Genomic DNA, 25477 nt, shown 5'->3' with positions numbered 1-25477 from the left:
TGTTTGGAGCCTGCCACCAGCTTTTGCAGGATCCATTTCCTTGTCACAGCACTTGAGGTCTGGCTGGCAGGCTCCTGGCCAGCTAGTTGGAGGATATTATGTCTCCATTAGTTTAATCGTATCTAAATCATTGAGTAAACAGGAAGGCATCAGCGTTAAAGAGCTGGATCCTGGATTCTTTGTCAGTCTCTCTTCCAAAGCTGGTTCTGCTGATTGTTCCAAGAAGTCTCGACTGTGTTCCTCTCGCCAGAAGAGGTCATTTTCTTCTGAGAGCAGAGGCTGGCCTGGGAGGTTGAGGGAGCTGATTGGGCAGGGGAGCAGGCGCCTGGCTCCTTTGCTGCTGTGATAAGTGGCTTAGCGCAGATGCAGGCTTCTCCGTGCCAGGGCTGGAGGTTCGAGATGCCAGCCCCTCCTAAGGCACAGCCACGCACAGAGAAGCCCAAAGGCCCTTGTGTCCAATGGAGAGCATCCTCTGACAAGGAGCAGTTAACATACCTGGCTCCGGGTCCAGCAGTGTGATAAAGCGACAGACACAGCACCCAGGCCTGGACGCAGGCACTCAGCCACTGGGATATTGCATCAGCAGGGCCCACGATGACACAGGATGTGACAAACTCCAGCGAGCTTTTGTATTCCTAACACCTCAAGCAAGGTAGAGGGCTTTGCCCTCGTCAAAGGATTGTCACATTTGTTCATTTCACTGAGCCCCAACAATAGCCTTGTGAGGTAGGCAGGGCAGATGAGGAAATCAGGCTTCAAAGAGGTTAAGCAACTTGGCCAGAGTCACACAGTTAGGTGGTGGCAGAAAGGAGTGTAAAGCCCAAGAGTCCAGTCCTCCTGTCCAGCAGGTTGGAGTGGGGAGCGGGGGATTCAGAAGGGCCCTTGGGTATGTGTGGAGGGCAGGGCTGGCCAGAGAGGGCCACCAGGGCCCTGGGGGCAGAAGTGCAAGTAGCTGAGGCTGTAAGAGGGCAGGTCTGGAGCTTGCTCTCCTTGCACAGCCAGCCTCTGGCTGGAAGCCGAGGACTCGAGCTCTCCTCCTTGGTGTAGTCCTGCCTGGACAGCCTGGCATCACGACATTTTCCTGGCCTCCTGGGTGGACAGCCTCTAGACTTCCTTTGCACTGGTGGAGACTGGCATCTCCCTGGACTTGCCCTGCATGGCCATCTATTTTTCTTTTTTTTTTTTTTTGCCCCTCTGAAAGTTTCAAAGATGCCAGGATGTGGGAGCAATGTGGATATGGGCTTGCCCTCTTCTCTAAGGAAAACTTCTCGAGCCACTTCCCTTTTAATTCTGAAAGCATTCAAATCTCTATTAAGAGTCTGAAGAGGTTTCCCTGGACTTTGAAAGGGATAGAAATTTCCTCAGCTGGCACTTTGGTCGTTGTCATATGGAGTATCAGGGAGAGGAGTTTAAAATGGGCCAGCCAGAGCCATTGTACCAACGGCTCCCTCTTTGCCTCCCCTTCTCTGAGCTCTGCAGAATGAATCCTGTATATTGTGGAAAGACCCTTGACTCACGTCCCATTTTCAACTGTGCCCTTGCTAGCTTGGGGACTTGGGCACATCTCTCAACTTCAAAACCAAGATAAACATCTTTGTTGATGTATAATTGACATAAGATGAACTGCACTGTTAAAGGCACACGATTTCATGCACTTTGACAAACATATATCCCCACGAAACCATCGCCAGCTCAAGACAGTGAATATCCCATGCATGTGTGCTAAGTCGCTTCAGTCGTGTCCGACTTTTTGCAACCCTATGGACTGTAGCCTGTCAGGCTTCTCTGTCCATGGGCTTCTCCAGGGGAAAATACTGGAGTGGGTTGCCATGCTCTCCTCCAGGGGATCTTCCAGATGCTGGGATCAAACCCTCATCTCTTATGTCTCCTGCATTGGCAGGTGAGTTCTTTACCATTGGTGCCACCTGGGAAGCCCAATGAATATCCCATCACTCCTTAAAGTTTCCTTGTGCCCTTTTGTGGTTCTCTCCTTAACCTACTGAACTTGTAACATGGGGTGAAAGGATTCGGTGAGTACGAGATCCTTCTGTAATAATCAGTGACATTATTTAAGTCCATCTATCATAGTCGGTTCAGGCTGCCATGATAAAATATTATACCATAGACCGTGGTGGCTTAGACAACATAAATTTACTTTCTCCCAGTTGTGGAGGCTGAAAGTCCAAGGTGAAGGTACCAGCATGATTGGCTGCTTGGGTGCTTCTTGGCTTGTAGGTGGCCACCTTCCCCCAGTCATCACACAACAGAAAGAGCAAGAGCAAGAGCCCCAGTGCTTCTTTTCATAAGGGCCCCACCTTTATGAATGCATTTAACCTTAATTACCTCCCAAAGGCCCCAAGTCCAAATATCATCACATGTGGGGATGAGGGTTTCAACATAGGAATTTTGGAGGGGACACAGTTCAGTCCACAGTGATAGTGAATGGTTATCTTTTGTAAATTATCATGCTTATTTACCTCTTTATCTGGAACTTCAAAGTCAGTGGGGGTGAGGTAAGAGCTAATCGGGGATGGGAAGGAGCAGATGTAGCCTAGAAATTCCTGTTGGCGAGCCTTGGAGAGTAGACTTCCTTGGAGGTGTAAACGTGTACATGTCTGCACACGTATATGATATGTATACACGCCATTTCCACCCTTCCTAACTTGCAACCCCAGAGGGAAAGTATGGATGGAGCCCATGCTTCTTCAGTGAACACTCTGGGGTCTGAGTCTCCATCTGACAGGTCTTAGATGGAGAGCCTTGGCATCTGTGGATCTGGTGGATGGAGCCCAGGCTTCTTCAGTGGACACTCTGGGGTCTGAGTCTCCATCCGACAGGTCTTAGATGGAGAGCCTTGGCATCTGTGGATCTGGTCTCCTGGTGGTAGTGGGTTTCGTTGCTGGTGCATCCTTCTGCCAAGTTAATACAAACATTCTCTTGTGGGAATGGTCAGTGATATGCTTTTGTTTTTCACAGACGTGAACGAGTGTGCAACTGAGAATCCCTGTGTACAAACCTGTGTCAACACCTATGGCTCTTTCATCTGCCGCTGCGACCCAGGATATGAACTCGAGGATGATGGCGTTCATTGCAGTGGTAATGAGCTTGGCTTTGGAGACTTCCACTTGTCCTAGGGGCACTGGGACAGGGGTTTCTTCACAGGTGTTTCCTCTTGTTTCCCAGACAGATTTCCAGTTTGGGACATTTTCCAGTGCAGCAGGGTTACAAGCACACAAAACAGATGAGTCACTTCCCAAAGGTGGCATGCAACTGCACGTCCCTTGTTATTTGACCCTTAATGCAAAAATCAGTGGAGCTAACTTTTAGGATCTGACATGGGGTTGAAGAGGAAGAGGAATTGCCTAATTTTGCATGCTGGTTTGAGTTATCTGTCTTCACCCAGCACTGAGTCAAGTCATGGGAATAGGGCAGATAGTACTAACAGAATGATAGCAGGAATAAAAGCAAGTCTCACAGGGTAGGGTTGGGAGGGGGAGTGTTGAATGAATGAGATTATGTATGTAGACTATTAAAATCTCTACAATCAGTGCCTAACTTCAGACCTGGCACATCATGAACACGCAGTAACTAGTTTTCAAATCAACTAATGAATGATTGGATGTTGAATGAATAAAATCTTAATTTATTGTGAGAACACATATGGCTCAGTTGACCTTTTGTAAATTCTTTCCAAGCCCAGGAAGCTATGACTCTTTGCTCATGCTAGCTTGTGGACTCTTATAATTATCTTAGAAACTTGGACTCATAATTATCTTAGAAACTTGTAAACTCCAGTAAACTCCTTGGGAATAGGAGTAGCTTCTTACTCCTATCCGTTCCTATAGCATTCTGCAGAGGGCCATGTATATTTCATTCTTTGCTTCATTTTTCCTTCTCTTCTTTCTTTTCCTGTTTTTTTGTAAATGTTGACTTAAACTCCATTCTATTCAGTTTTAGCATCATCAGCAATTGTGAAGGAGCACAGTCCAAACTAATGATGCTTCACTGTATTTTTCAAAACAAGTAGGCCATATCCTAGAGTGTGAAAATCTTTTCATCCTCCAGAATAGAAAGTTTTCTAATCCTGGATTTCATCGTAACAGGAACTGACCCAGGCCATGAATGGAACGTGTGTGATAGCTTCAGATAGGACCAGAGTGTTTTGGGGACAGAATTCTCTGAAACAAACGAGCTCTTCTCCCCAGGGCCTGGAAAGATACGGCCACAAGTAGCCTTAGGCCGATTAAATGTCAGTCCCAGAAATAGCCGTAAGATACCCTCAGGCATAAAAAACTACTTTCTTCCTAGATTTCAATCCCCGTCTCTCCCCACCTCCTGTAGTACTCCTTTGGGGAATCTGGGCTAAGGAACTAAGAGGTGAAACGTTTAGCATTACGCAGTGGGGTCATTCATTTTTGGAGAATTGTCTGCACATCCACAAATGTGGCCACCTGCAGAGAAGAGACTGTAGAGTCAGAAGGAGCCAGTTTCAAATTCTAGCTCTCCCGTTCAGTGCCTTCCCTGGCCAAGTCACTTTCTGAGCCTCAGTTTCCACATTTGTTAAAAAACAAACCAACCAACAAACACCTTCATGGGCAGTCATAAAGATGAAATGAGCTGGGGTACCTCAGTGTCATTTGTGTTAACTTACTTTCTCTAAGCCTAAGTGTAAGAAACTTTTGGTTTGTCAAGAAGCCATCCTTGGTGTTTTGGCAAAAATTTTCAGTTGACTCACTTTAACCAAAATGGTCATCTTTTCCCCCATATTCGTGATGATGCACACTTTCTGAAATCTTTAGGTAACCCCTGTCCACTGTGGGCCTGGGCTTCCCTGATGGCTCAGCAGGTAAAGAATCTGCCTGCAATGCACGAGACACGGGAGACATAGTTTTGATCCCTGGGTCAGGAAGATCCCCTGGAGGAGGAAAATGGCAACCCACTCAAACATTGTTACCTGAAAAACCCCATGGACAGGACAAATCTCCCCTCTGCTGAGGAGCCTGGCGGGCTACAGTCCATGGGGTCACAGAGAGTCAGACAGGAGTTGCGGGGATGTTTGCTGGGAGCTTGTCGTCTGTCCCTTCCTACTTACTCCCTTTCTGTGCTGCTTGTTTCCTGGCCAGGAACTGTGACCTTTGCTGTGTTGTTCCAGCTGCTGTGGCCCCTCTGTGCAGCCCCATGTCCCTTAGAGATTTGCTAAGTGAGCTGACCCAGGAAACCACGATGGACTCTCATGTGGATGCTTGAAACTATGCTCCTTGCCAGAAACTGGCCTGTATTTCTTTTTTATTCTTGCTTCAGTCTTTAATAGTAATTTTTATTGGAGTCCAGTTGCTTTACAATGTTGTGTTCATTTCTGCCATATGGCAAAGTGAACCAGCTATATGTATACACATATCCCCTCTTTTTTGGACTTGCTTTCGTTTTCAGTCACCACAGAACACTGAGTAGAGTTCCCTGTGCTATGCAGTCTGTTCTCGTAAGCTATTTATTTTATACATAGTAGTGTACATACTGGAGAAGGCAGTGGCACCCCACTCCAGTACTCTTGTCTGGAAAATCCCATGGACAGAGGAGCCTGGTAGTCTGCAATGGGGTTGCTAGAGTTGGACACGACTGAGCGACTTCACTTTCACACTTCACTTTCATGCATTGGAGAAGGAAATGGCAACCCACTCCAGTGTTCTTGCCTGGAGAATCCCAGGGACAGGGGAGCCTGGTGGGCTGCCGTCTATGGGGTTGCACAGAGTCGGACACGACTGAAGTGACTTAGCAGCAGCAGCAGCAGCGGTGTATATACATTAATCCCAGTCTCCCAATTCTTCCGATCCCAATCTTCCTCCCTTGGTATCCATACATTTGTTCTCTATGTCTGTGTCTCCATTTCTGCTCTCCAAATAAGATCTTTTATACCATTTTTCTAGATTCCACGTATATGCATTAACATATGATATTTCTTTCTGACTTACTTCACTTACTTATTGTTGTTCAGTTGCTCAGTAGTGTCCGACTCTGCGAACCCATGGACTTAGCACACCAGGCTTCCCTGTCCTTCACTATCTCCCAGAGTTTGCTCAAACTCATGTCCATTGAATGGGTAACCTCTGTGAGCCTCACTCTCCCCTCTGTTGAGTATGTTTAGTAATAGCACCTCTTTCTAGGGCTGAGGTGAAGATTGAATGCCATCTACCCATCTCATTCTCTGTCGTCCCCCTCTCCTGCCCTCAATATTTCCCAGCATCAGGGTTTTTCCCAAAGAGTTGGCTCTTCACATCACATCACATCACATCAGGTGGCCAAAGTACTGGAGCTTCAGCTTCAGCATCAGTCCTTCCAATGAATATTCAGGACTGATTTCCTTTAGGATGGACTGGTTTGATCTCCTTGCAGTCTAAGGGACTCTCAAGCATCTTCTCCAACACCACAGTTCAAAAGCATCAATTCTTTGGCACTCAGCCTTCTTTACAGTCCAACTCCCACATCCATATGACTACTGGAAAAACCATAGTTTTGACTAGATGGAGCTTTGTTGGCAAAATAATGTCTCTGCTTTTTAATATGCAGTCTAGGTTTGTCATAACTCTTTTTCTCTAGGTCCATTGTATTTCTGCTTATGGAGGATGGAGCCACAGTCCTTAGTAAAGTCTGGGGATTGTGACTCTAACATAAGCAGAGGGGTCTGTTAGGTGGAGGTAGTTGCTATCTCTCCATCTGCAGTGGGGCGAGCCCCAGCCAGGGAACTTCCCAAGCCCAGGACTCCCCAGATCCACCAATTTGGAGTCCAATTCAGGCAGGATTTACTCAGAGAGACATTATGGCATTGTGTTGATGAGTATAGAATCCGGAGTCTGGCTGGCCAGGTTCAAATCCCAGCTTTACTGCTTACCCGTTATCTGTAAATTTAGTCAAAGTCCCTAACCTTGGGGCTTCCCTGGTGGTCCAGTGATTAAGACTCTGTGCTTCCAACGCAGGGGGCAGACTTGATCCCTTGTTGGGGAATTAAGGTCCCACATGCCGCGTGGTGTGGCCAAAAAGTAAAAAAAAAAGTTACCTAATCTCTGTGAGCCTCCATCTCCTCTCTGTCAAGTATGGTTAGTAATAGCACCCCTTTCTAGGGCTGAGGTGAGGATTGAATAAGATGAGGCGTGTAGCGCATGTAACCCAGGGCTTGGTACACAGCGAGCCCTCAGGAAATGACAGGTTTTACCACTGCCTTCTACTAAAGGTATGAATGGAATCTACACGCTTAACAGAAATAAACAGGACACTCTGTTAGGATGGCTGGGGCCAAGACCAGACTCTACGAGGCTCCCCAGGGAGCGGGAGTGGGCAGGACAGAGCAGATCTGACTCACTGAGCGTGCTTTAACTTTTCAAAGCAGCATCTCAGTTCTGCTGGCTCTTAACCCATCGCCCGGAGGCCCCTGGGAGAGAAGGAAAGGAGTTTTTCCTTCTCAAATGTGAGAGATAGCAGGCATGTAACACAGGAATTATCGCATAGTGGAGGAGCAGCCTCCCATGCGCTGACGCCCTCTCTGGGTGATTCCAGAGAGCAATCCTAGGACATGTCACATGGGGAAGCCAGTGAAAGCAAGTTTTCGGGAACACAACAAATGAAAGAAAAACATGTTTTCTTTGGCGTGCTTATCGCGTGAGGCTCAAATGGGGGTTCTCTTGCCAAACACTGTGTGTGATGAAGAGCTGGCTCTTCTGGAGCGCCTGCTTTTGTATCCCTGGCCACAGTCTACAAGTTCAATGGCTCCCTCTTCAGGTCCCCACCTCTGTGGCTGGAGAGTGGCCCAGCGCCAGGTCCTACATCCCAGGGACCACCTGAGGCAGGCGGGCCACCCCATGCCACACAGAGTTTTCCCTTTCAAGGAAGTTTTTTAGTATTTATTTATTTATTTGGCTGTGCCAGGGCTTAGTCGCAGCACACAGACTCTTCGATCTTCATTGCAGCATGTGACATCTTTAGTTGCAACGTGTGAGATCTAGTTCCTGGACCAGGGATGGAACCTGGGCCTCCTGCATTGGGAGGACAGAGTCTTAGCCACTGGACCACCAGGGAAGTCCCTCAGGGAAGTTTTTGGATATAATGAAGTTTTAATAAAATTCACACCCCCTGGCCTTCTGGAGATGTCCCTTTTAGTTGTGATTTTAGGAATAATATTGTTTCTCAACTTGCGGGCGATTAGAGGGGAGTTGGCACTGGTAACTAGGGCTTTCCAGGAAGCGCTAGTGGTAAAGAACCTGTCTGCCAATGCAGGAGACATAAGAGGCGTGGGTCTGATCCCTGGGTCAGGAAAGTCCCTGGAGGAGGGCATGGCAACCCACTCCAGTATTCTTGCCTAGAGAATCCCATGGACAGAGGAGTCTGGCGTGCTGCAGTCCATGGGGTTGCAAAGAGTCAGACATGACTTAGTGACTAAATAACAACAAGGCACTGGTAAAGTTGCCCTTTCAGAAGACTAGGTCCAGTGAATGTGTTTTTTAGGTCTGGGGAAGAGCTCTGCACCCAGAAAACTCCAGCAGACAAACAAATCTCACCTCCAGATGTAGAGGGTAGATTCACCTACAGGGCAAAATGAGACAGTGATGAGTAGATGATGTAGCTGAGCCAGAGGCAAACGGTGTTGGAAGCTTGAGGGAGACAGAGTTTAGCTTCATGAAGGAGAGAATTTTCTACCAATTAGAGCTGTCCAATTATCAATGGGCTTCCTTGGTAGGTAGTGAGCTCCCCATCACCAGAAGTGTTCAAAAATGAATTGGAAACTTCTTGGCAGAGAAGCTATCCTATGTGTCAGGAGAGTGTGGTTACTATTGTTCGTTGCTAAGTCATGTCTGACTCATTGCGACCCCATGGACTGCAGCACACCAGACTTTTTGCTGTCCTTCCCTGTCTCTCTTCATCATGCTCAGACTCATGTCCATTGAGTCCGTGATGCCATCCAACCATTTCATCCTCTCTCATCCTCTTCTCCTCCTGCCTTCAGTCTTTCCCAGCATCAGGGTCTTTTCCAATGAGTTGGCTCTTTGCATCAGATGGCCAAAGTATTGGAGCCTTAGCTTCAGCATCAGTCCTTCCAATGAATATTCAGGGTTGATTTCCTTTAGGATTGACTGATTTCATCTCCTTGCTGACCAAGGAGAGTGTGCAGGCTGGGATAAATAAAGCTAGAATAGCAGTAAGTTCCCATGCCCAGGTAGTTTATGATTATAAATGGCGTGTGTAACTTGTCTCCCCCAGATATGGACGAATGCAGCTTCTCTGAGTTCCTCTGCCAACACGAGTGTGTGAACCAGCCAGGCACGTACTTCTGCTCCTGCCCAGCCGGCTACATCCTGCTGGATGACAACCGGAGCTGCCAGGGTGAGGCTGCTAGAGGGACCCAGCTGGGGGAGGTGTGAGATGGGGCTGGCTCAGGGGGCCACCTGGATGTCTTTGCCTGGGGAAGGTGGCAGGGGTGAGGGTGTGAATGGGTGCTGGTGACTCCCAGTGTGGCAGGCTCTTGGCAGGATGCCTGGGCTGGTACCTTCCTGCCCTGCAACCCCATCCTTTGGCTTCAGAAAGGACAAGGTAACTCTCCTTGCTGGAATGCCCTCTGCAGGTACACGCAGCTGGTCCTGCCTCCCCAGGCAGGTCTCTGCAGCCCCTCTGAGGAAGGCTCCAGACCCCACCAGGACCTCTGATGGCCGGGTCGTGGTCCATGAGCCGGTTTTCTCATGGTCCCTGGAGAGCAGCCTGGTCAGCCTTTCTCTACCAACTTCCTAGAGAATGAACGTAGGCGGGGGCCACCTGCATCCTCTGACTGCTGCGTGCCTCAAAGGGTCGTGACCCCTGGCTGTGAAGGGGGTGGGGTCTCCCCAAGATTGGCTGCTCAAGATGCTTTCCAGCCCATGCTCACCTACTGGGGCAGATGGAGGAGGCTGGTAGCTGGGCAACAGATTCATTTTAAGCTCCTTGGGACTTGCCTTATCCCAACACCAAGCAAGAATTCTCCACACAACAGTGCCAAGCAGTAGAAATATATTGTGAGCTATAAATGTGAGCCACATATGTAATTTTAAATGTTCTAGTAGTCACATTAGAACAATAGAAAGAAACAGGTAAAATTAATTTTAGAGCATATTTTATTTAGAGCTATATATCTAAAATATTACCATTCTACTATGTACTCAATATAAAAATTATCAATGCTTTACGTTCTTTGGCTTTACTAAAGTGTTGGACTCTGATCTGTATTTTCCACTTACAGCGCGTCTCAGTTTAGACTAGTCACATTTCAAGTGCTCAGTGGTCACGTGTGGCCGGTGGCTGCCATACTGGCTAGTGTAGCTCTATAGAAAGACTCAGGCCACCTCCACCCCAACTCCCACCCGTCTGGCCCCAGGATCGGCACCTCGGAAGTGCTGCCTGGCTTCAGCCTCTTGTCTATCACGCATTTCAGACATCAACGAGTGTGAGCACAGAAACCACACGTGCATCCTGCAGCAGACCTGCTACAATTTACAAGGGGGCTTCAAGTGCATTGACCCCATCCGCTGTGAGGAGCCTTATCTGCGGATCAGTGATAAGTAAGTCGTGGCTTCCCCTGGGGAGATGGGAATGTGGATGAGGAGCCTGTTTCAGAAATCTGCCGGTGAGGTGTCAAGGAGAGAGTACCTCCCAGGGTAGTGGGAGATGTGGTCTACTGTCTCCTATACAACAAGGGAGGCCTGGCATGCTGCAGTCCATGGGGTCGCAAAGAGTCGGACAGCGCTGAGCGGCTGAACTGAACACAACACATGCACGCCCGCCTCCCCCACCACACGTCTCTACCGTTCCCCCGCTCGTGCCAGAGCTATATGAAGATTCTCTAGAAAGCTAATCAAGAGGAGAGCTGGGGTTCATGAATCTCCTTTTCCCTTTAATGACTTTGTCCTGGATGTTGTTGCTGTTTTGGTGGATATACAGGGTCTTTAGAGCTGGGCTTCTCAAAGATCACATGCATAGAAACCACCCAGGGATCTTGTTAGTGGCCCAATTCTGATTCTGTGGGCCTGATCTGGTGTGAGACTCGGCCTTGCAGACAAGCCCCCAGGTGAAATGGATGCTTCCAGCCTTCCTGGACCTTGTTGGGAGTAGCGAGAGGCTGGACAGATCACTAGAGAGTTCTCATAACTGAGGGTACCTAGCTTGCTCTAATCAAGTTTTTGAAGTCACAATAGTGATTGGATGAAATCACCAGATGGCAAATATTTCGTTGAGGTGAGCACCGAAGTGAAGACAACCTCTACAGAGTGAATACACTAGAACAGTGGTTTTCTGCCCCCGTGTACTAGGAATTCCTTTTCTTACTGTTTAGTTCCTATTTAACTGTTTTAGTTCCACTGCAGCCTGCGTGCATTGCAGTAGGCACGCACGCGCGCACGCGCACACACACACACACACACACACACACACACACACACACGGATGTCTTCTGCCCTCCTCCCTTCCAGTCACCTGTTTACTACCCCCACAGCTCCCAGCCCTCCCAACTGGGATACAGGGATGAAGGGACACGTCCATCATGCATGCCCTCTAAGGACACAGCTCCTAAGAGGAATTCATGCCTTACCAGTATGCTTCCTGCTCTGATCAAAAGCTGGCAGAAAAGGACAAAGCAGGAACAGACAGGTCCTAAAGGAGTCTTTGCTGGCTGCTAAGAGCTGTGCTTCTAAGTAGCCCTGTGGAACAGCATTCTTTGATTTCTGGTTCCAGGGCCCTTTGTGGCAAAGCAGAACTCCACCCTCACCGACTCCCATTCCTGGTTGTCCCTGGGTTTCTCCAGGTCTCACTTGTCTGTGGTGGGGACCCGCCCTGAGCTGGTGTTACTGGCAGGGCCCCGACGAGCCGCTGAGAGCCCTGGGAGACTCCTGCACCCTGCCTTCAGGCCCCATTCCAGTTTCACTTCAGCCGCCCTTATCCAGCTCATTTTCTTGTTCAGGTGTCCTGTATTCCTGCCAACCTGAGCATGACCTGCCCTCACCTTCACCCACACCCCGGAATGTCCTGCCTCCCGGCTTCTGTGCACACGTTTTCTGCACATGGAAGGCTTTCCTGCCATTGCCACCGGGACAGACTTGCCCCATCTTTCAGATCTGGGTGCCAGTGCCACCTCCCAGCTGTTTGCAATCCTCTTCAGCTGGGAGCCATCTCTCCCTCCTCCACATATCTTTTAGAAAACAATTAGTTTCTGTGTGACATGTGACATTTTAATGTGGCTATTTTGGCACCCGGAACATCTTGACTTGGCTGTTTAAAAAAACAAAACTTTAAAAATTCCTTTTTAAAAAGTAATTTTATTTATTTACTTATTTTTGGCTGTGCTGGGTGTTTATTGCTTCTCGGGCTCTTCTTTAGTTGCGGTTAGCAGGGGCTACTCTTTATTTGCAGTACGAGGGTTTCTCATTGAGGTGGCTTCTCTTGTTGCAGAGCACAGGCTCTAGGCACATGGGCTTCAGTAGTTTCAGAGTGAAGGCTCCGCAGTTGTGGCTCCCAGGCCCAGGCTCAATATTTGTGGCAATGGGCTTAATTGCTCTTTGGCATACGGGATCTTCCCAGACCAGGGATAGAGCCCGTACCTCCTGCATGTGGCTCCAACCTCTCCTGCAGGCAGATTCTCTACCACTGAGCCACCAGGGAAGCCCCTAAAAATTCTTTTTATACCCTCATTTATCAAGTGTTAGTCAAACTCCTGGTCTGTGCCCAGTGCCAGGTGCTGTGGTGTTTGTTCTTATTGCTGGTGCAGGAGAAAGACGATGAACAAATGGTCACATAATGAATGCATGATCCTCAATGGTAGTAGGGGCTGTGAACAGGAAGAATGGAAATTTACAAAGTGAAAGAGTAGGCTGGACTTGGTCTAGTCTGGGGAGTCTAAAAGCCCCTCTGAGTAAATGACCCTTGAGCTGGAATGGAAAGGTGAGTCGATGTTAACAGAGTAGAAGAGCAGAGGGAACAGCGTGTTTAACGCTATGAGGCAAGAGTGACCTTGATGTCTTCAGGGACGGGAAGAAGCTGCAGCCTCATCAATGACATGGACAGTGACCTGTGAGGAAGTCAGAGAAACTAACAGAGACCAGACCTCATGAGGTTTTAGAGGTTAGAGTATGTGTTTAGTTGCAAGTTGCAATGGGTGCCACTGTAGAAGCTTTGAAGCAGGATACAGACATAATCTGATTTATGTTTGACGAAGGGCACTCTGCCTGCGGTGTAATAGGTTGGAGTGGGAGAGCCTTCCGTTCCATCAAGGAGGCTGTCACAAGGTCCAGGTGAGACATCAAGACGGTGCACTCACAGTGGAGATGGAGTAGCTGGATTTGGACTACATTTTAGAAGTAGAACGGATAGATTTTGAAGATGGATTGGAAGTCAGGGGAGAGTGACAGAAACAGAAAAACTTACTCCCAGTTTTGGCCACCAAGGCATAGATCAACAGATATCCTCATCCTGTTATGCACTCGGACCCCTAGGGGGAATCTCAGGAATGAGGGGAGAGATGGGGGTGGTGATTCAGGATAAATCCAGCGGTGTCTGTAAAATGCATACCTTGGTAATGAGTCAACTTTATACTATGTTATACTATGTTAAATATATACATAGTTAGACTATGCTATTACTAGTGTCTCAAATGAGATGCTTTGTATCAGACATTTGCGTCTATGATTTATTTCTCCTATTAAAGAGTGAATTTAAGATAATTAAATTTATCATTGCAATAAGTGTCCTAACATCTGAAAGTCCTGTCCTAATGTATCTTGTACATAGCGAGTTCTGATGTTTTGTTTAAAGAAAGGAAATACCCAATTCTATTCCACACAGACTGGGGTAAGTACAATAGAAAATGTAAAAAAGACCAGTCAAGACCCATTCATCTATTGTAATTTCTCATTTTTAAAGCTTCTCAATGAGTATGGATGGTTGGGAAGTGAAGGACTATGCAGCACACTTTTGCCAACTAAATATGTGACAAACATGAAGTGTATTACAGGATGTCCCAGTGTTCTGAAAACCAGGCAACTCAGGTTTATGCTTCAGTAGCAGGACTATCTGACTGGCCAGAACAGGCCGTTCTCTAGGAAACAGAGGGCTCACCTACATGCTGGAGAGTTTTTAGACCAGAGACAGAAGGAGAGGGCCTCCACAGCCACAGCATTTGGATGGTAGAAAGGGGGTGTCCTTCTTTTCCATGTTTCAAGCACAGAGGTAGGTACAACCAGCATCTGGAAAGGATCTGCCGCTTTCTCACATGATTTCCCTTCCCGACAGCCGCTGTATGTGTCCCGCGGAGAATCCTGGCTGCAGAGACCAGCCCTTCACCATCTTGTACCGGGATATGGACGTGGTGTCAGGACGCTCTGTTCCCGCTGACATCTTCCAAATGCAAGCAACGACCCGCTACCCTGGGGCTTATTACATTTTCCAGATCAAGTCTGGGAATGAGGGCAGAGAATTCTATATGCGGGTAAGAGGGGTTGCTGAGTGGTGGTCACCATCTTCCACAAGCTGTTCTGTTGTCTAGCCCGGAGTGTGCTTCTAGAAACAGGCCAGAGTGCAGTTCGGAGGGGTGGGTGTGGAGGCAGGAGGGGAAAGTGGATGGGAGTCAGGACTCCACTGTCCTGGTTCCTCTCACTTTCTGAGCGGCCTTGAGAACATTGCTCCTCCTCTGTGAGCCTCAGGATCCTTATCTGTGCAATGAGAAATTAGGCCAAGATGCAATGGTAGGTCTCTTTCTCCCTGCACTTCTTCTTTTTTTTTTTAACCATTTAAAAAAAATTGAAGTATAGACAATTTACAATGTTGTGTTAGTTTCAGGTGTACAGCGAAGTGATTCAGTTATATTTACAGATATAGACATATCTATATCTATGTCTGTATATTTATATGTATATTCTTTCAAGTCCCTGGGCTTCCCAGGTAAAGAATCTGTCTACTAATACAGGAGCTGTAGGAGACACAGGTTCCATCCCTGGGACAGGAAGATCCCCTAGAGGAGGAAACGCACTCCAGTATTCTTGTCTGGAAAATTCCATGGACAGAGGACCCTGGCAGGCTACAGTCCATGGGGTCACAAAAGAGTCCAACACGACTGAAGCAACTGAGCGTACACTCAAACACGCATCAAGTCCCCACTATTTGCTTCTAGAAACTGACTGCAGCAATGAACAAAAAGGTCCCGAATGCCTGCCTTCATGGCACTTACATAGCAATGAACTTAAAGGCATTCCTCAAAGAAGTGGGCTCTACTTGTGCTGTCCGACACAGTAGCCATATGGTTGTTTAAATTTAAAATGAAAATGAAGTAAAATAAGTAAAATTAAAAATTAGTTTCCTTCGTTGCACTAACTACATTTCAGGTGCTCCGCTGCTGTATTCACTTGGATACAGAACATTTCTATCACTGTAGAAAGTTTGGTTGGCTAACATTGATTTAGCCATATCAGGATAAATTGATGTGGATTTATCAGGAACAAATTTTAGAGCACACATCCTAAATGCATGTGCTTATTTGTAAATTACACACGTGGTACTGTGCCATTTCTATTACTGAGCTTCGTTTCCCTCAGCCTCTGGAGTGGTCACGTGTCTTTGGAGCCCACTGTCTTACAGCTGTGCTTTTCACATTTCAGTGTGAATTTGGATGCTTGTTGAAAAAGTGAATTCCAGAACTTCCTCTCTAGAGACTTTATTTCAGAAGATGGTGGCTAAGACCTAGTGTATCGGTTTCTGATGGCTGCTGTAACAAATTGTCACCAGTTTGGCGGCTTAGGACAACAGGAATTTATTCTGGAAGTTAGAAGTCCGAAATCATTGTCACTGTGCTAGAATCTACCCACTGCTCTGGACTTCCAGGTGGAGCTAGTGGTAAAGAACCTACCTGCCAATGCAGGAGATGTAAGAGATGCGGGTTCCATCAGTGGGTCGGGAAGATGCCCTGAAGGAGGACATGGCAACCCGCTCTAGTATTCTTGCCTAGAGAATCCCATGGATAGAGCAGCCTGACAGGCTATAGTCCATGGGGTCAAAGAGTCAGACACAACTGAAGTGACTTAGCACACCCACGAACGCGCTGAAATCAAGATGTCAGCAGGGCCGTGCTCCCTCCAGAGGCTACAGAGGAGAATCCATTCCTTGTCTCTTCCAGCTTCTGGTGTTGCCAGTCTTCTTGATTCGTGACCACACCACTCCAATCTCTGCATCTGTTGTCACAGTCCCTCCTCTTCTGTGTGTATCAAATCTCCCCGTTTCTTAGAATGTCACTTGTGATTGTATTTAGGCCTACCCAGATAATCCAGCGGAGAAGGCAATGGCAACACACTCCAGTATTCTTGCCTGGAGAATCCCAGGGACAGAGAAGCCTGTTGGGTGCCGTCTTTGGGGTCACACAGAGACAGGACTGACTTAGCAGCAGATAATCCAGATAATCCAGGATAATCCCCCTGTGTTGAGATCCTTAACTTAATCCCATCTGCAAAGATCCTGTTTCCATATAAGGTAATATTTATAGGGCCCAGAGATTAGGACTTGATACCCTTGGGGGCCATGGTTCACCTTGGGAATCTGCATTTCTAATGAACACAGTATGTGGTCCTCCAGGGTCAGTGTGGGGCACTCGACTCAGAAGTTCACAGCTTCAGCCTGTGGGCTGGTGAAAGAACCAAGTGTCTGAGCTCTCCCCACCCTCTCCCAAACCCTTCTCTTCCAGTCTTTGCCTCTGGGGCTGGGACCATCTGAAAACAGAGAGGTTTCAGAAGCAGGATTATACCAGATTAGAAAGGCCTCAGGAGCGAGTATTATGTCTGTTTCCTCACTAATATGTTTTTGGCAAGACTCTAACAGGGCCAGGTCACATGTGATAACGCACCTGTGGACCCAGCATCTGTAGAACACTGTAGTGGGGTCACGGGCTTTGTAAAAAGACGGAATGAGTTGAGGGTAGAGGAACTTCTCAAGATGAAAAAGATGGAGCTGCGTCTCTGTCAGTCCTTCTTGCATTCCCATCAGCCGTGGCCATCCAGCGGAACCCACCTCTGCCTGCCTCTGTGGGCTTGCTGCCGCCTTGAGCATAAGCCCAGCCCGCCAGCATTCTCCAATCTGGCCTCTAGTGTCTGTACAGACACAGCAGGTCCCAATCATAAGGTACAAAGATGCCCCTCTCGGGGATTTAAAATACCATCACGTATATCAGCTGCTTTAGGTTTTCCCCTCAGCAGAATAGGAGGTGGCCTTGTCTTGGCCAGGTCACCACCTACTAAAATCCTCTTGATCCAAATGTTCCCCATGTAGCTGACTTGTAAGAGCTGCCCCTTCATGGCAGGGGAAGAAGATTGTCTTCTGCAGGCGAGTGACCAGGAGGTGGGGCCCCTTCCTTCGAGCTTCCTCTAGTGCCTGGATTGTTATGGCGATGAGGGGACCCTTGAAACTCACAAAACTTTGAGCTGTATGTGGTTTGCTCTCTCTCTCTGGAGAACATTGAGAAGGGCCCTAGTTTGTTAGCATTTATTCAACTGAGGATGCCAGGACACAGAGGGGATGAGGGCACATAGACCTGCCCTGGGAATGGCTGAAGGAACTTAGGGATGGGAAGCTGGATCCTGGCTAGAAAGGTCCTAAAGGCTGCTCTTGGGAAGAGAAGACAGGCCTGGTGTAGGGGCCCTGTGAAGCCAGGCAGCCTCCCTGCAGGAGGAGGTAGGGTTTCCCTCCCGACACTGTGCAAAGCAGCAGTGCCCTCCTCAGGAGGCCACGCAGTCATGGGCTGTGGAGCCAGGCTGACCCACCTCATTTCCTTCTACAACTCACCAACGCTATGGCCTTGGACACACACTCTAACCTCTCTGAGACCGTTTCCTCATCTGTGCATGCTAAGTCACTTCAGTTGTGTCTGACTCTTTGCAACCCTATGGACTGTAGTCCACCAGGCTCCTCTGACCATGGGATTCTCCAGGCAAGAATACTGGAGTGGGTTGCCATTTCCTTCTCCAGGGGATCTTCCCAACCCAGGATCGAACATGCATCTCTTATGTCTCCTGCGTTGGCAGGCAGCACCCCTAGTGCCACCTGGGAAGCCATCCTTATCTGTATAGAGGGGATAATGATAGTATCAACTCTGGGATTGGATGAGATCATCTACTTAGCCCAGTGCCTAGAGCACAGAGCAGCTGTTTTGTATCAAACAAGCAGGATGAAACTTTCAATACCTTTCTATTTCTCCTCTGGCTATCTTGAACCTGCACACACCTGAGTGAGCTCTCAGGCGGAGCCCATTGGATTCACAAATGCTCTCAGTTACTATTGAATTGCCTCTCTCCCCCATATCAGAAGTCCCAGCTGCTAATTTAGGTAGAAGCCAACCACCGAGTCTCTCAGTGTAAAGTCCCCGCCAGCTTGGCCTCTTTCCTGCCTTCCTCTTCCCCTTTCCTCACTGATGGTGCTGACCTGGCTCCTCCTCTGGGGTTTTGGGGGTACAGATGTGGAAGGGAGGCGGTGAGGGGAGCCAGGGTCGTACTCCCTTGTCGCCATTGTAGGCAGGACCTGGTGCTCTCTTTTGGGACCCAAATGCTCTTGCTTTCATGGGATGCTTTGTCGGTTCTTTGGAGACTTCCCTGAGGACTTTGCACTGACCATTCCCAGGTGTGGGCGAGGGCCTCTGGTTGGCTGCTTGCCACCCCAAACCGCTCTCTCAGAAAGTTTGCATGTGTGGGTGTTGCCTCACCCTGGCGGGCAGACCTTGCACTGGGCCTTCAGGACACCAATAGCCAGCTCCCCCACAGCCCCCTGTCCCCCACGTGGTGCACAGCATCTCTGGGCTCTCTTCTCTGAGAGAGTCCGGTATACTCTCTGCATCCTTAAGTTCAGAGGACCCACATTGAAAGCTTGATTTGGGGGCTGGTAAGTGTGTCTCATACACTTATATAGGCTGGAGGTGACAAAGTGAGAGAAACAGATCTGGCGCTGGGCCATGGCCTTCAAGTCCTCTATGACAACAGCAGGAGAATCTACACAAAGAGCAGTGGCAGCTGACCCTGTATGGTGCGGGACATACGCCAAGTATTTTCCATATAGCACTGCTCTCATCTTCATCACAGCCCTGTTCTCTAGGGCAGGGGTCCCCAGCCTCCGGGATCTACTGCCTGATGATCTGAGGTGGAGCTGATGTAATAATAGTAGAAATAAAGTGCACAATAAATGTAATGCACTTGAGTCATCCTGAAACCATCCCCCGGCTTCCGGTCTTCCACAAAACCAGTCCCTGGTGCCCAGAAGGTTGGGGACCGCTGCTAAGTTTGCTTGCCCTCCCTCACTTTACAGACGAGGGCACTGAGACACCGAGAGGTGAAGGAACTTGCCCCAGATCTTACAGCTTAGGAAATCCCAGCGCAGCATTAGAACCCAGACAGTGTGCCACTAGTATCTATACATACTCTCACATTTCTCTTTAGGATGCGGAGTACTTGTCTAGCTTTGGAGTCTCAGCCAAAATTGAGATAACAAAAATCTCTCCTTTAACATCTAATCAAAAAAAATGAAAGTGTCCAATAAGCACTGATTATGATTGTATTGGTAGAGTCATTTCTGTGGCTGCTGCTACTGTTGTTAGGAGGTTGTGAGCTGTTGGGCCCTGGCGAAGTTGGCGAGGTTGGCGATGTTGGAGATGCCCAAGGGACTGCAGCATCTTGTTGGGGGTGGGTGTTGATGGCTGTTCAGGCTCTGCTACCCTGAGTGTCACTGATGGTGTTACAGTCTCCTGGGAAGAACTTCATTTCACACAACAGGCATTCCCCACACATACATACCCACAAATGTACACACACATGCACACATGCCTGTACATACACATGTACACTCACACAGTTGCTCATGTGCACAGGTACATACACACATGCAAATACATGCACACGTTCACACACAGCCCTTTCATGAGCCCCCACTGGCACTCTCTCTCCCACTGAGACCTGGACAGACAACTGGTGACTGGCTTTGGCCAGGTGACTTAGGGACAGTTAGGACGGGAAGAAGGAGCACGGTCACGGGGCATAAACTGTGCCAAAGGGCGTGGAGATCAGGTGACGGGATCACGGAAAGCTGACTTGCTGTGGCCTGGCTGCTTGCCCTGCGTCAGACAATGCCACCTCGCTGGTTGACTCAGGACAAACCTGAGCCTCTGTAGGGGCAGGCCCAAGAAGACAGACGGTCAGGTGGGCTGTTTGCAAGCTACTCCTCTGCGGGCCCCTTCACCGGCATCCCGACTTCGCATCCACCTTCGGTCACTGACATTAATTCAGCTCCACTACATATGCAGCTCTGAGAGTTTAGGAACACACGGCTTCTGCCCTGAGGAATCCACACTGTGAGGGGAGGGAAAACAAGCAGGCAAACATTTACAATTCAAAGGAGTGATTCTCAAGTAGACTAAGTGCCTGGGATGGTCTGGAAATGGAGAGATACTGAGAACTTATCTGAGTTTAGTAGCTAGAAGCTTGATTTTTGGAGTCAGATGCTCTAGTACCATGTGCTAATGTACTTAACCTACTTACTTTGTAGGGTTATAAAGATTAAAAAGGAGATGTATGCAAAAGAAAGGGAAAGTGTCAGTCACTTGGTCATGTCTGACTCTTTGCAATCGCATGGACTGTAGCTCACCAGGCTCCTCTGTCCAGGGGATTCTCCAGGCAAGAATGCTGACGTGGGTAGCCTTTCCCCTCTCCAACGAATCTTTCTGACCCAGAGATCAAACCTGAGTCTCCCACATTGCAGGCAGAGTCTTTACCATCTGAGCCACCAGGGAAGCCCAAGTCATAGCCAAATGCTGAGTATCAACTATGACCACCATCACCATCATCATTTTGTACCAAGTGATCACCAAGTCCACTAATGACCAGAGCCTCTCAAGGGGGCCTATCTCATTAATGCCCTGGGTCTGCCCTAAAAGCCTAGTGAGGAGTGGAGATATTTGTCCTCAGCAAACTTGGCAGGCACTTGAGTCCTCCGTGTGTTTGTGGGCGGGCCTTTCTCAGGCTGCTGCAGATCTGATCCTGCTGGGGATCAGACTGGTTGACCTCTAAGACTACTTCCAAATAGAAGAGGCAGTGATGCTCTCACACTCTGGAGACATTTTCAAGGACAGCCCAAAGGAACAACTGGGAAGTTTCCAGCTGTTCCACTCCCTGTCCCTGGCTCTGCAACTCTCCCGCCCACAGCTTGCCCACAGCTTGCCCAAACCTGTCCACAGCTCAGGGTCCTCAATCCCTGGCCTTTGTTTGTGCAAATAGTGAAAGCTGGTGAGATATTTAGATCTGTAAGTGCCCTGGGCATTTCCATGTATGGCTGTACCCTCTGAAGTCCTAGCCCAGAGCTCAAAGGGTTTTCAAGAGTTGACAAGGAAGTCGGAACAATCCTCTGTATGAGAGGGTGCCAAGTGCATGGATGCTGACAGGAACAGAGGGAGCTGATGCCAAGAGGAAGTTGTGTGGTGTCAGGCTGCTGATAGCCCAGAGGACAGGGGAGGTCCCACTACTGGGTGAAACCTGTCTGCCTGCCCTGCCCTTGTCATACCTGTGGCAGCTCTTGGTGATGTCCAGAACTTTATGGGGAGCTCTCCCTTCATGGAGACAGATAAAATGTCTGGTGTGGCTTTCAACAAGCCAAGTTCCTTGATTTTGCAGAGCTTGTTGCTTTGTTCCTGGACATAGCGCCGGGCTCTGCAACTTGTAGGAAGGGATCGTCCAGCATGTCCTGTTCCCTTGTGCTATTTCTTTTCCAGGTACCTACTCTCTGGCCATTGCACTGGCCCTCTGAGTATTTGTCCTTTAGGGCAGTGCTAGGGAGAAATAAAACACATATCAGTCTTTTCTGATAATTGTTGTGCAGTGACAAAGGCCTGGAGTTTGTGGTCAAAAGCATTGGAATGGAACCCCATGTCCCTGCCCATAAGTGGTCTAGTGACTCTAAGCAGTGACTTAACTTATGGAGACTCAGTTCACAAGGAACAACAAAACGAGGGGATAACGAGACATACCTTTAGTATGACAGCTGGGGTCCCCAGACTGGGTCCTGTGCTTTTAGATGCTGCTGCTGCTGCTGCTAAGTCGCTTCAGTTGTGTCTGACTCTGTGCGACCCCAGAGACAGCAGCCCACCAGGCTCCGCCGTCCCTGGGATTCTCCAGGCAGGGACACTGGAGTGGGTTGCCATTTCCTTCTCCAATGCATGAAAGTGAAAAGTGAAAGTGAAAAGTGAAAGTGAAGTCACTCAGTCGTGTCCAACTCTGTGTGACCCCAGAGACGGCAGCCCACCAGGCTCCCCCGTCCCTGGGATTCTCCAGGCAAGAACACTGGAGTGGGTTACCATTTCCTTCTCCAGTGCATGAAAGTGAAAAGTGAAAGTGAAGTCACTCAGTCATGTCTGACTCTTAGCGACCCCAGGGACTGCAGCCCACCAGGCTCCTCCATCCATGGGATTTTCCAGGCAAGAGTACTGGAGTGGGGTGCCATTGCAATTGTTGATGTGCCCATGAATCACCTGCAGATTATATTAAGCTACAGATTCTGGCTTAGCATGCCTTAGGCAGGTGCTGAGGTCTTGCATGACTCATAAGTGCCTTGGTGATGCTGATACTGCTAGTCCAAGGACCACACTGAGTAGCCAGGCCTTTCAGAGCTTCTACAGGGATTAAATCAGAATATGTACATAAAAGTGGCCAGAAGAGTACTTCACACATAGCAGAAGCTCAGTTATGTCAGTCTTCTCTCATAACCACCTTAAAAACTTTAGGAAAAGATTCAGTGGAGGAAGAAAGCTCACATGAAGTTATCAGGATGACAGAGAGAGATTCACAGAGTGATGAAGCTGCAGGGCAGGGGGTGTGGTGTGTCCAGCCAGAAGCTCCAGCAGAGGCTGCACTTGGAACCAGCTGGAGTCTGGTAAACAAGTCACACTTCCTCAGGCATCATCAAAAAAATCCACTGCAGCAGAAAATCTCAGAATGGGCCCCTGGAACTGTTAGTTTAAAAAGTGTCCTGGGTGCTATGGAGCTGTTTACTTGGCAACTACTGATCTGGTACAAACTCTCCTTTTAGAGAGGAGGTCCAGAGAGGTGAAGTGACAGCCTGGAGTCACATAGTTCGGGCAACTGTTTCTTCTTTCATTCAAGACACAGTCACTGAACAGTTACCATGTGCCAGGTGTTATTCTGGGTTCTGGAGGGCTCAGCGGTGGAAAACCCACCCCCCGTCTAGTGTGGACCTAGACACCAGACACGGACTTGGTAAATAGCGTGGATGATGACACGTGGTAATGAACACTTTTCTTCCTTGCTAAAGTAGGGGGTGCACTGGCACAGGGTCACAGGGACCTGAATTAAATTGGGAAAAGCAGAGAAGCTCATCTGAGGAGGTGCTATTTCAGTGAGACCTGAAGGGGCAGCAGGGAGAAGCCAGGGGAACATGAGCAAAGTCAGGGAGGAGGGCATCAAGGGATGCCTGTCTGCTGGCCGTGGGCAAGGGGGAGCACCCCGACTGGGACGACAGAGGCTGGCTGCGACCAGACCACTTGACTTCAGCTTTAGTGACTGTCCCAGAGGCCATGTCACCTGAAGGACAGCTTTCCTCACCCTCTCTACCATTGTTTGTTTTCTTTTTCTAAAAATTTTATTATTGGAGTATAATTGCTTTACAATGTGTTAGTTTCTACTGTACAACATGAATCAGCTTTATGTATACATATATCCCCTCCCTCTTGAGCCTCCGTCCCACCACCCTCATTCCACCCTTATAGGTCATCACCGCGCACCAAGCTGAGCTCCCTGTGCTATACAGTAGCCTCTCGCTATCTTGCACATGATATTGTATATATGTCAATACTTCTCCCAAGCTCCCTTCCCCACTCTATGTCCACACGTCTCTATTCCTGTTCCTGCAAATAGGCTCATCTGTACCATTTTCTGCTGTTTGACAGCTTCCAGAGTCAAGCTTACCCTTGGCTCCTTCAGCTGGTCAGATCTTCTCTAACTAGTATGCCTGGTTCCGTCCACAGCAAACGGGCCCCATCAGTGCCACCCTGGTGATGACTCGCCCCATCAAAGGGCCCCGGGACATACAACTGGACTTGGAAATGATCACGGTCAACACCGTCATCAACTTCAGAGGCAGCTCTGTGATCCGACTGCGGATATATGTGTCCCAGTACCCGTTCTGAGCGCCGGGCCGCAGCCTCTGACACTGCCTCCAACTGCACCAAGGGACAGAGAAGCAGAGAAACCAGAGAGAGCACGAGAGTGAGACAGACGTGAGGCCTTTTCGGCTGAACGTCTCCTGAGGAGTCAGCATGAGTCCCGACCACGCCTCTATTATTACAGACCCATCACTTTGAAGGACATACTTCCCCAGTTTCTACGACGCAGTTATCGAAAAGCATTATCATTGGCACACTGACCTGAGATCGACGGTGATTTTTCAAGGCCTTCAGTTTATTTCCATAGTTTTCAAAGAAAATAGATTAGGTTTGCAGGGTCTGAGTCCACGTTCAAAAACTGTGAACCACTTCCTCTCACCTCCTCCAGGCCTTCTCTCTATCTCTCCTTGATTGCTTCTTTGCCAAGGCCCCCCAAAGCTCCCGGGGATTCTAGGTGTAGCTAGCTTGCTTCTTGCATGTACAGAAGGCTATAGAAAGAAGCCACAGAATGATCTAAAGGTTTTTAAAGAGTCTATTTCAAAGCCATGTCTGGTATTTTCAGCCATAAGAGTTTTAGTTGTCCTTAAATTTGTATAACTGTTTAATCCTTTCCTGTTCATTTTGATGATGATTATTGTTTTTAATCCAAGGTAGAATGCCTTCAAAAGGTCATAAGGCACATGTTATATTCTGTCTTCCCAAACCCAGTCTGCTCTCCATTTTAGTCCAGTGTTTTCTTTGAAGACCCCTTCATCATGCTTTCTTTTGAATTTTTACCCAACTGGGTTGGAAGGCAGAGGTCTCCAAACTGATTAAATATTTGAAGAGATCTTGTGTTTGGTTCATTTTGATATGGGAGATGATTCAGCCTTTGGGGTTGGTTCTAGTTCTCTTTAGTTTATTGGGTACTGGCTTGAAAAGCTCTCCAGAGAGCATGATCACCATTAAAAACATAATGGGAGTGAGGGAGAGGAGAGCATCAACTCCAAATCCTAGTCCATTTCATTAGGAGACAATGATCAAACCCTCTGTGATGTGGATTATTTCCAGGTACTTTTCCAGAACAGGAAAGTATTCAAGTTGCTTTAAATCGGTGGCCCTCACCCCTGATGGCGTAGTAGGATAACCAGTGGAGTTTTCAAGACAAAAACATGACTTCCTGGGCCTTACCCCTAGAGATTCTGATTTACTTGTTCTTAGGTAGGGCCTAAGAATTTTTAAAACTTGGTGAGTAGGTGGAGTTGAGAGTGCATTGTATAAAGAGAGGGAGACAAATGGGAGCAAGCC

The 25477-nt window shown here is 48.4% G+C and overlaps 1 protein-coding gene across 3 annotated transcripts in view; it reads left to right on the top strand.

The window, feature by feature from the left end:
* FBLN5 (fibulin 5) overlaps window positions 1-25019 on the top strand; it is a 93055-nt gene extending 68036 nt beyond the window's left edge. For all 3 annotated transcript variants that reach the window (XM_014483125.2, XM_005910254.3, XM_005910253.3), the window contains 5 exons: window positions 2977-3096; window positions 9247-9369; window positions 10448-10574; window positions 14293-14488; window positions 24053-25019. In XM_014483125.2, the coding sequence (XP_014338611.1) occupies window positions 2977-3096; window positions 9247-9369; window positions 10448-10574; window positions 14293-14488; window positions 24053-24214 (728 nt within the window). In that variant the 3' untranslated portion in view covers window positions 24215-25019. The remainder of the gene's footprint in view (window positions 1-2976; window positions 3097-9246; window positions 9370-10447; window positions 10575-14292; window positions 14489-24052) is intronic.
* The last annotated feature ends 458 nt before the right edge of the window (window positions 25020-25477 follow it).

The sequence above is a fragment of the Bos mutus genome, chromosome 21, assembly GCF_027580195.1.
Source record: "Bos mutus isolate GX-2022 chromosome 21, NWIPB_WYAK_1.1, whole genome shotgun sequence".
Lineage (NCBI taxonomy): Eukaryota > Metazoa > Chordata > Mammalia > Artiodactyla > Bovidae > Bos > Bos mutus.
This window is presented reverse-complemented; position numbering and strand designations above follow the sequence as displayed.